Genomic DNA, 10,304 nt, shown 5'->3' with positions numbered 1-10,304 from the left:
AGAATAGCCCTGGAGCTTTGATGTGCTCAGATGAATCAGCCTTATCTTACTAGAACGTGAGACTCTTGAGGGAGGGTGATGTCTAGACTTAACCAAGATGCTTTCTAGACAAAGTCCTTTCTGAGCAGAGTGGTCTCAGAGTATTCCAAGGTCGTCATTAAGTGATTTTAGTCGTTCTATCAAAGAAACAGCAGTGTTCTTAGTTCTATGTTATATTTTGATGCTTTCTTTTAATAAATAGGTGCAAAAAAACTTTGAGTGTTTTTAGACTTTAAATTTATTTCCCTCCCAGCTTCAGTAAATGATTGCTTCATACAAATGGCATTGGAGAGCTCTTTTCTTTTTCAGAATTAAAAAATCAATCACAAAAAAAGCTTTAGCTTGTCTCTTAAAGGTTACAGTTCTGGGGGTTACTTTTGCAAATCAAAAAAAGAAACCCACAGTTGAGAAATGGAGTTGAGTGCTAATAATCTTTACAGGAAATTTCTGTAAAGGAAACAGGCTTACTCACTCTTTCAACTAAACCTAACCACAAACCTTATCTAGTTGAGGAGGTCGGTCAGAGAGGAGTTTTATATGCTTCATCTTGAGGGTATTTCTTTCTACTGCTAGAGGTAGTTAATTTGATTTTCTTCTGTATAACCGTGGACTTGACGGTGTCGGTGGTCATTTACGAAATACTAAATGTTTTCTTTTTTTCTCCAGATGTAACTCATTATTTTCAAACTTATAAATGGCTGTTGTGTCTTCTCCAGTGATCTCTCTGGCTAAGAAGAGATATACTAGGTCTCTGAAAATGGATATTCTCACATATTCTTCTTCCGATAGAAAAGCCAGCAGTCACTGAAATAAGAACTTGAAGTTACTTCCTCTTTTTTTATGTCTTAAGAACAGGAAATAAAGGTAAGACAATGATATATATTTTTTTACTAGATTTCCTAACCAGAAAATGTAACTCGAAAAAAGAGCCTAAATAATTTTCAAAATGAATTTCTAACACAATTTGTTTTCATAAAATATTTTGTAACAATAGATGTGCTATCGAACTAGAAAAATTTGCTTCTCCATACATGTGGAGTCTTCACTTTATAGAGAATTGCTTATAACTGGTGGTTATGCAATAAAGCTATCTACAGTGCTTTGAGTATTTTGTGCAAAAGGTGAAGAGTACAGGGACTCAAAATGTTTGCCAAATTTGAACGCACATCTTGACTTGACCATAAGATCTTTGAAATCAGGCACTACACACTTGATTTTCTGTAATTCCTAGAAAATGGAATATAAAGCTACCATGGACCATGCAAGAACCATAATAATATCAGTTGAATTAAATAGTTACTATTACACCAGACCAAATCTCTATGTGTATGTATGTTCTCTGCATATAGTCACCACTGACCCTGTGGTAAGTTGTAGTTTGCTTGCCTTTGACTGTGAGATTCACCTATCTGAGCTTCAGACCCTCTGTTGACACCTGCCTTCTCCATCCTTTTCCTCTCTCTTCCTTTCTGCCATCAAAAGCTTTGGTCAGCGAAAATCTTAGTTCATTATCAACCAAAGATAGTTGAAGGTGTAGCCTTGACCAATTGAGGGTGGGAATCTTCAACCTCTGGCAAAAGAAATTTGGCTCTCGAAAAGTAAGTGTGGAAAATGTTTTAGAGAAAAGACCCTTCAGACACTTGAAGTCACAAGTGCTCTTGGGTTCTCATCTCCTATGAGGCGACAGCATGTAGTGATGGGAAAATCAGAGTCTTTGAGACCCTCTACATCTGGACACGAATGTTCCTTCTAATTCCTACCAGATGTGTGATTATCATTAATAGTGGGCACCACTGTTTCAGGCAATGTAAGCCTTTTTTTGTGCATCAGTAAAACAAGAGGGACAACAACCGTCTTCTTGAGTGTGACCAGAAAGTAAATGAGAGAGCAGGGGTCCACTATATTCACTACCACCTGTCCATCATTTTACTCCCATGAACAGAGAGTCTGAAGCCTGGTTTAGGTTAAGATGCCTAATGCTTGGTAAAAGATATATACTCTGCACCTTGTGTGATTCCTTATGACTCACGGGAGCGTTTCAGTGATGGTGGAATAAAGCCATCATGTAGACATTAAGTGGTCTTAAAAAGGTAGATGTTAGCAAAAAACGTCAGTTGTATTATGCCACATAAATGGAATTTCCAGAACAGGCTTGTCCTTGTGTTGTTCTTTTGCCAACAGTGCTGGCAACAGCTACCATATCTCAGCACAGACCCACATCCCCAAGCTCTATTCTCGTCCCTGAGCAGGGTTCCCAAGGATGCTTCCTGGATCATAGTGATCACCCAGACGCTTGTTTATAATGTAGATTCCAATGTTCTTCTCCTTGAGAATCTGGTTTAACACGATTTGGAGAGCCCAGAGATCTGCATTTCTAACAAGTGTTCCAGGTGACTCTCATAATCAAGACAACTTGAGAAATACTGTCCCAGAGACAAAACTGTAGCCTGGAAACAGCCCCAGGCAGACTGAGGTCCTAGGCCAGCAGGTGAGAGAGTGTAGAGAGAGTGAGTCTGTCTGCTCAAGGTTGGGATGGGAATTCCTGAGGGCTGGAGGCTCCTGGGGGTGGTGGCAGCCAATTTGTTACAAGCTTGGACATTCAAACACGGAATCACAGAATGTTAGAGCCAAGATGACTTTTGCAATTATCTAGTTCCATAGTTCCCAATTCAGCCAGCTTTAAAAAAAATACAGGTTTCCTAGCCTAAACCCCAGAAGTTCCGATCCCCTAGCTCTAAGGTGGAGGAACTACTGATATAATCCAAATAACTTATTTTTCAGATAAAACAGCTGAGTGCAGAGAGACGTTAAGTGTCTTAACCAGAATCATGCAGCAAGTTAACGGTTAAACTTAGATAAATATGTGTTTGTTCTGACGCCTCCTGAAGTGTTTTGCATTTTTTTTTTGGACAATAGAATTGGTTATGATTTATGCCTGAAGTTTTGCCCTAGGATTTGGAGATACAATTTCCGAAACAGGATCCCTGCTCTTAAGTCGCTCCCAATCTAGTGGGAGAACATGGTATCTGAAATAACAGTTACACTGTGGTGTGGATAAATTATAAAGAAGGAGTTACTGAGCCAGGCAGTAGCTGTTGTCACTGTTGTTAGCCAGGCAGTATTTCTGGAGAGAGCATGCAGGCTGGAAAAGACAGGCTGAGTTCCTGCTGGCATGGAGCTTCCATTCTAGTTGAGGGAGAAGTTTTAAAAGAAAGATATTTTCAGACAAACCTGTGTGCTAAGACAAAGTCAAATGAGTAACACGAGAGACGGTTTCCGGCTTGTGCCGTGGTGAGGGGAGAGGAGGGGCCTCACTAGGCAGGTGCTCAGGGAAGGTGTCTCTAGGGAAGAAATCCAAGATAAGACGTGAGAGAGCCAAGCCCAGCCACACAGTGCTGTGCGCGTGGTGCTTTGGAATTGATTCCCTGTCTCCCGGGCAGTGGGATCAGTGAAGTTATTAGCATGGAAGTAATATCCTCAGACTTGCTTTGTAGGAAAATGCCTCCAGCGGCTAGAGATGGGGAGATTGTTCCTTCAACGCTTTGTGGGCAAAGGAAAGGAAGATGAGGCGGGCAGACTACCTCTTGAAAGGCAATTGCTTACCCTGCCTCGTTCTTCAACCACAGTCCCTGTAAGAAGAGCCGCCAGTTGTCACCAACAGGGATAAATAAGGCAGTGACTCTCGTCCCTGTCCCTGGCACTCTTTAAGGCCTTCTGCCATCTCATGAGGCCCCTTCTTTGCTAAGCACCCTCCCCTCAGTAGGTCAGTAGCCAAGTGGAACCATCCTGTACTTCTGGCCCCCACCTGAACAAACTGGTCTGCAAAGACCTTCGCACCCTGGGTGGCTCTGCCCACCTCCTGTCCAAGATGATCTCTCTATGGTTTTCAAGGTTCCATCTCTTCCTCCCTCCTCCTAGAAACTGGTCCATGCCCTTTCTCCTCACTCTCAATTGTATTTGACCCGCTACCCTCCTGACTCATTCCCCTCACAGTGGAATCATGTCAAAGCTCTCCCCTTGTCAACAAATGAGCAAACACTTCCCTTGTTTTCCTGCACATGGCATCTGTGGAAGGCGGGGCTTGTCTCTACTCTTCCATTCCTTCCCCTACTCGCTTGTTACTATGCAGCTTTCCACCATCTTACCCCTTCTGCTCGTGCTGACCTTATCCATCGGTGGCCAAAGCTAATGGACACTTTTCAGCCTTCGTGTGCCCGGCGCCTTGGTAGCTTCTGACATTGACATCTAGCCTGTCTTCCATACTTATTCTGTGCTTGATGTCAGGGTAGTCTCTGTGTTCTGTTCCTTTTCTTCCTTTGGATTTATCCTTTTTAACTTCCCTGGGCCTTGACCCACCTTTCCGGGCTGCTGTTTCTCAGGGAAGGCTGTCTGCCCTCTCCTCACAGCTTACGGACTCCCTTGGCCTGAACTCTCCCCAATCCTGCTGACGCCCAGGCCTCTCTCTGAGTCCCACCCAGCGGCCCTTGGAATGCTCCAATTGGATCCCCAAAGACACCTTAAGCTCCATGTTTCTGTTAGAGATATATTAATTATTGATAACTAATTTATAAATATTAAATTTACTCCTTCCCATATCTGAAGGTGTTGGAGACATGGTGTGTGCATGTAGGGGTGTCTGTGTGTCTGTGTGTATGTGTGCTGGAAAATGGTTGAAAATGAAGAATTTTAGAAGATGAGGAAAGCCAAGTATTTCTTTATGAGAAAAGATGGAGATTCCTAGAAGGAAAGGTCCTGGGAAAGTTGGGGGTGGAGAGAGTGGTTGCAAGAATGGCCAGTAAGCGCAGGGAGGAGTAAGGAGACGAACTTACATGGCTGGTTAGATGTGGGGAGAGAGAGAGAGATTGATTTTGTCAGCTGCCAAAAAGATAGGGATGCTGTGGAGAGAAGATTCTTGTTTTTAAAGATTGGCACCTGAGCTAACAACTGTTGCCAATCTTCTTCTTTTTTTCTGTCTGCTTTCTGTCTCCCCAAATCCCCCCAGCGCACAGTTGTATATTTTAGTTGTGGGTCCTTCTAGTTGCGGCACGTGGGACACTGCCTCAGCGTGGCCTGATGAGCGGTGCCATGTCTGCGCCCAGGATCCAAACCAGTGAAACCCTGGGCCGACGAAGCAGAATACGCGAACTTAACCACTCGGCCATGGGGCCGGCCCCCTAGATTTTTAAAGGGAACTTTCAGAGTGGATTTGTGATATTTACTGTAATTTATTTTCTCTTTCTTTATATTTTCTTTTTTGTTATCACTGCATTTGTTCTTACATTTTCTGGTAATTGTTTATTTACATGCTTCCGTTGACAAAGATTCTCTCCTTGACCAAACTTTAGTCAGGCTCCTCTGAGCCCTCTTCTTGACTAGGCCTTGATCTTGGTCCTGTCTCTGGTCTGCCCAGTCCTGTCTTAGCATAGAGTTCTGCTAAGCCATCCTCCCGTTCTTGATATCTGATCACCTTTGATATCTGATCAAGGTCCTCATCTCCCAGCCTTGATATCCAAGCCCTTGGCCTGCCTTTAGCAGGAGTCCCTGTCAGGTCAGTTTGGTAAGAATTCTTCCACCCTTGATGTCTCCTCTTCATAATTCCCCATCCCTGATCCCTTTGCCCTGCTCCCTGGCTATAAATCCTTACTTGTGCTTGTTGCATTTTGAGTCGAGCTTGATCTCTTCCCCTCATTGCAATAGTCTTGAATAACGTCTTCCTGACCTTTTTAAGAAGTATCAGAATAATTTTTTCTTTAACATTGTTCTCCACATTGTGACATACTCTTGAGAACAGGGACCCTACCACTTATTTTGTGCCTCCTGCTTTAAAGAGATCAAGATAGTACAGAGTATTTTAGGGGAAATTTTTAGCTAAAGTTCGGGGTTAAATTACCTTATTCCTACAACCCCAAGAGTAATATATAGGTTATTGTTATGTTAAGAGATAATAGTTTAGGACTCTGAGAGGCACAGATAAAACAGTTCTATAGTAAAATTACCTTTATTTTCTGCTCAAAACAAAATTAAATAATAATCATATATTACCCAGTACTGTGATATGAATTTTTGTATCCTCTCTCCCCCAAATTCATATGTCCAAGTCTTAACTGCCAAAGATGAGACCCTCTAATGATGGTATTAGGAGGTGGGGCCTTTCGAAAGTGTTTAAGTCATAAGGGTGGAGACTTCATGACTGAGATCAGTGTTCTTGTAAAAGAGACTCCACAGAGCTCTCTAGTGCCTGCCACGATGTGAGGACACAGTGAGAGGCACCAGTACAAACCAGGAAGAGGGCCTTCATCAGGGCGCAAACACGCTGGCGGCTTGATCGTAGACTTCCCAGCCTCCAGCACCGTGAGAAATAAATGTCTGCTGTTTCTAAAGCACCCAGTCTTTGATATTCTGTTACAGCTTGAACAGACAGGACACCCGCCCAGCATCCTTATCTCTTGTTTCTTGTAAATGGTTTGAAAGCTCCAACGACTACCCTATTGACAAGAGGGACAAGCAACATGAAGATGGCCCAGGCTCTGATTCTCTCTTGAGGTGACTGCTCCCCTTTTCTGTTTCAGAGGATTGGTAATAATGCCATCCAGTGACATCCTTTTCTTATATGGGGCACAGAGTCAAGCATCTAACAAATATTGCAAACTCATAATGTGCAGACCCTCTCAAATTTTGTACCTATGAGCTATAATACCAGCTTCCCTAAACTGTGGAGTATCTGACGTTTTCATTTAACTTGGGTCATCTTTTCAGGAAAACTGACACAACTTTTTTCAAATTATTCATAGGAATATACATACTAGGCGAGAAAATTAAAAAATTTCCTTGAAGAAATAAAGTCAAAAGAAGACATCTAATGTGCAGAGTCCAAGTGATACCAAGAGCTTGAGATGTTTTTCCTCCTTTAGATGTGTAAGAAATGGCGCATGCAGAAAGACTGCTACACACCATTGAAAATGCCACACAAGTGTGGGCATGTGAGGGCTCGTCTGGGGAGGACCTGCCCTTTCAAAGCTTCCTGTGTGACTTGCGTTTTGATCACCGGTTCCGATTTCTCCATTTCCCATTTCTTGTTTTACAGAAATGAAGACGATTCTCAGGGCAGAGATCTGAATCACAATGCATTTCACTCTGGCAACAGAACAAATTTACTAAAGTGATGACAGGACCCAGGGAGAACAATGCTTTATTTGAGCTGGCTATTTCTTTGGCTTGTTGCGGGAGAGAAAATTAAAGGATTTAATATTTCAGGTAGGGGTTTTCACTTTTCCTGTTAACACTGTGAGTCTTGTGGTCAAAGTTTAAAGTGACAGATATCTATCATCAGCATGAAATATTAATCAGAATATTTCATTCCTACTGTTAAGATGAATGTAGGAGGAGAAATTACTGGGGTGAACAGCTTTCGGCCGATACCAAGCATTGATGGGGAACCCAGTTACTGTAGCTGGGTGTTCAATGGGAGCAGATAAAGAGGAATAAAGTGAGGTCTGGCCATCTTTAACAGGAAACCACCATTGCTACTGGTGATGAAGTCCACTGGAAGGGAATTAAAACATGAACTACTTTTCCTCTACAAAATGTGAACAGTGAAGAAGAGAAACACACAGAGGAGCTTGATCCCTTGTTAAATCAAGTACTTTTTGTAAATATAAGTTGGTTTCTTCTCCTAACGGTTTCTGTGTTGCTTTGTTTATTGTGGTTTTCAGATTGCTCCACCAAAAGCATTCTTTGGACATATTCTGCGGGGTATGAGGAGGGGTTTTTCTTGTTTTGTGATTTACCAGAGCCACAGAAATTCGATTTCTACCACAGAAGCCAACTCTTACCAACACAAGGCCCTGAACACCTGCCCTGCAGGGGTGTTAAGGACCTATCTGATGTCCAGTGGTATGTACAACCTCAAAATGGAGATCTATTGGAGGAAATTACTGAAAACTATCCTCACATCATCCAGGACAAGAACACTCTACGTTTTTTGACCACAAGGATGAATAATGCTGGCACGTATATTTGTAGACCCAGGATTAGGTACGTCCCAAGTGCATTGTTATCTGAAAACATTCCCTAATCCTATATTATCTGGATATAATGGCTATGTTCACAGGACCTTGTTAACTCTCCTAGGAGCCCCCAGCATGAGGCCTGTTGTGTCAAGACGGTTTTGGAAGTTAAGCCCGAGACAAACACATCCTGTGCGAGTTCTGTGTCACATAAGCAATACCTTCTTCTTGGTAGCACTGACTCCATTTATTGTCCCAGTCTCAGCTGCCATAGTGATGCACAAAGTCCAAAGGTGACCTGGTACAAGGTAAGAATGACTTCTCTGAAACTGATGTGAGAGTATGGTTTTTACTGTAACACTTTGTAGGTACTTTATAGAAATGTAGGTTTGAGAATCTGAGGTCTAGAGCCTTCCAAAGACTGGCTTTGTGTCTACAGAGAAGACCTGACTTTCTAAAATGGCCTTTCTCCTAGGTAGTCACATAGCCTGATATTCCAGTTACTAGAACCATCCTTTTGACATTGCCAGAAAAATTTCTAAAATTCAAGTACATTACATGTAAGGTAAGACATAAACATGCGAACATCCACTAATGCAGAAGGCCAGATTAGTTCATTTTTACTGTCTCTGGAAAGCCATGGGCATGGCTAAGGGCAAGGGGGCACACAAGGTAACTCTTGAAGAGTTTCTGAAAGAAATAGGAGACTGGAATGCTTTCCAAAGAGGACACATCTAGGAGGACAGTTAAGGCAAAACCAGGGTGGCCTGGGTGACAGACGTCTTGCACAGGTGAGACGGTGAGGAAGGGAGGTGCTAAGACAAAAAGGGAACAGAGGCCAGGAAAAAGCAAGTTGCATAAGGATTTTGAGTTATGACCCACATGTGAGCAAACTTTATTACAAAAACACTTCATGTTTTCATCATGTTTTACGGTTTTCCCAAATGCTACCTAAGCGTCTCTTCTGACGTAGCCCTATGTCAGTTGACCCCTGAGTGGTGGATTATGGAAATAGAATTTAAATTGCCTCTGACACTTGCGATCATTGTTTGAAGTCCAATACTTTGCCCTAAAAATCATGCAAAACTTTAAATTTGACTTCAAAATATCTGTTTGTTAATATAAAAATATCATTTTAAATTGCCACCGATGAAAGTAAAGAGGGTGGCCTATGTTCACCCGGTGGCTTTATGAACTCCAATACTCCACAATCAGCGACTCCTGGGGGCACAGTCAGTGTGGTGTGAGAAGACACTTCCTCAGTTGATTTTCTTGAAACTCGGTGACAATATGTGGACAGGTGTTATTATGTTCATTGTAGAAATAAGTACACAGGGAGGGTGAGTGATGTACTTAAGATGTCACATTTGTATTTTAAAGTGGCACTGAAAATATGCCGGCCCTAGTAAAATTTTAATTTAAGAAACATTAATTTCATTACCTCTAAAATGAGGTTAGTAAGAAGAGTCAATGGTTCTGCTTGTTGTTTTCAGTTCTCTCTTAGGAACAAAACTTCCCTTGGTTCAAAAGCATTTGTAATTTGGGGTGACAGATGTCTCACTATGTCAAAGTAGGCTGTTCCTAGGCCCATAAAGCAGGCTTGTCCCAGTTCTTTCAGATGAAAATGCATCTGAATTTGCAACGATTGTATCAGTGAAACAAAAGCTATTTTCACTTTCAGGTAAGCACAAGCCATATAGTGGTTGCCAGCTTTCTGCATATATGGTTCTTGTAAACTAAACCCTGGAGCTATATGGCATTCACCAAAGGAAGCTTTCTATCATTTCTCTAGGGCCTTGACTGCAAACGTCAGGATGTACTTAATGTTTAATAGGCATCGTGTCGAAAGTAGGCAACAATTGCTGTTGTAAAATTGTACCTTCTGACGCAGATTTGGACAGGTCATGGTTCAGGTTATGTTTCATGAATTGCATGTGTGCGCATGTGAACACACACACATGCACACACATATGCATGCATGCAGTAAACTGGAAAGTCACAGACCTCATGGAACCCATGTATCAATAAAAGTGATGGCATTAGGCAGGAAATAATACCCAGTGCTCCTTTCCTTCATGCTGAACCCCGGGAGCTTAGGTGGTGCGTGGGTCACACCTAAGGCTTCTCAGAACAGATGACACTAACACCCACAGAGAGGATGAAAACGTGGTGTCACTGAATTCAGGTGAAACTGTTGCCCAGGGGTGTACCTGACAGATGTAAGGAATGTCCAACTGAAATAAATCCATGGGCTGGAGT

The 10,304-nt window shown here is 42.3% G+C and overlaps 1 protein-coding gene across 3 annotated transcripts in view; it reads left to right on the top strand.

The window, feature by feature from the left end:
* The first annotated feature begins 441 nt into the window (after positions 1–441).
* IL18RAP (interleukin 18 receptor accessory protein) overlaps positions 442–10,304 on the top strand; it is a 29,946-nt gene continuing 20,083 nt past the window's right edge. For 2 of the 3 annotated variants that reach the window (XM_014854119.3, XM_014854114.3), the window contains exons 1-5: positions 442–614; positions 706–903; positions 7,124–7,293; positions 7,752–8,073; positions 8,170–8,353. In XM_014854119.3, the coding sequence (XP_014709605.1) occupies positions 7,224–7,293; positions 7,752–8,073; positions 8,170–8,353 (576 nt within the window). In that variant the 5' untranslated portion in view covers positions 442–614; positions 706–903; positions 7,124–7,223. Of the gene's footprint in view, positions 615–705; positions 904–6,447; positions 6,583–7,123; positions 7,294–7,751; positions 8,074–8,169; positions 8,354–10,304 lie in introns of all 3 variants that reach the window. The other variant, XM_070511555.1, reaches the window with a different exon arrangement.

This window comes from Equus asinus, chromosome 6 (assembly GCF_041296235.1).
Source record: "Equus asinus isolate D_3611 breed Donkey chromosome 6, EquAss-T2T_v2, whole genome shotgun sequence".
In the NCBI taxonomy this organism is placed as follows: domain Eukaryota; kingdom Metazoa; phylum Chordata; class Mammalia; order Perissodactyla; family Equidae; genus Equus; species Equus asinus.
This window is presented reverse-complemented; position numbering and strand designations above follow the sequence as displayed.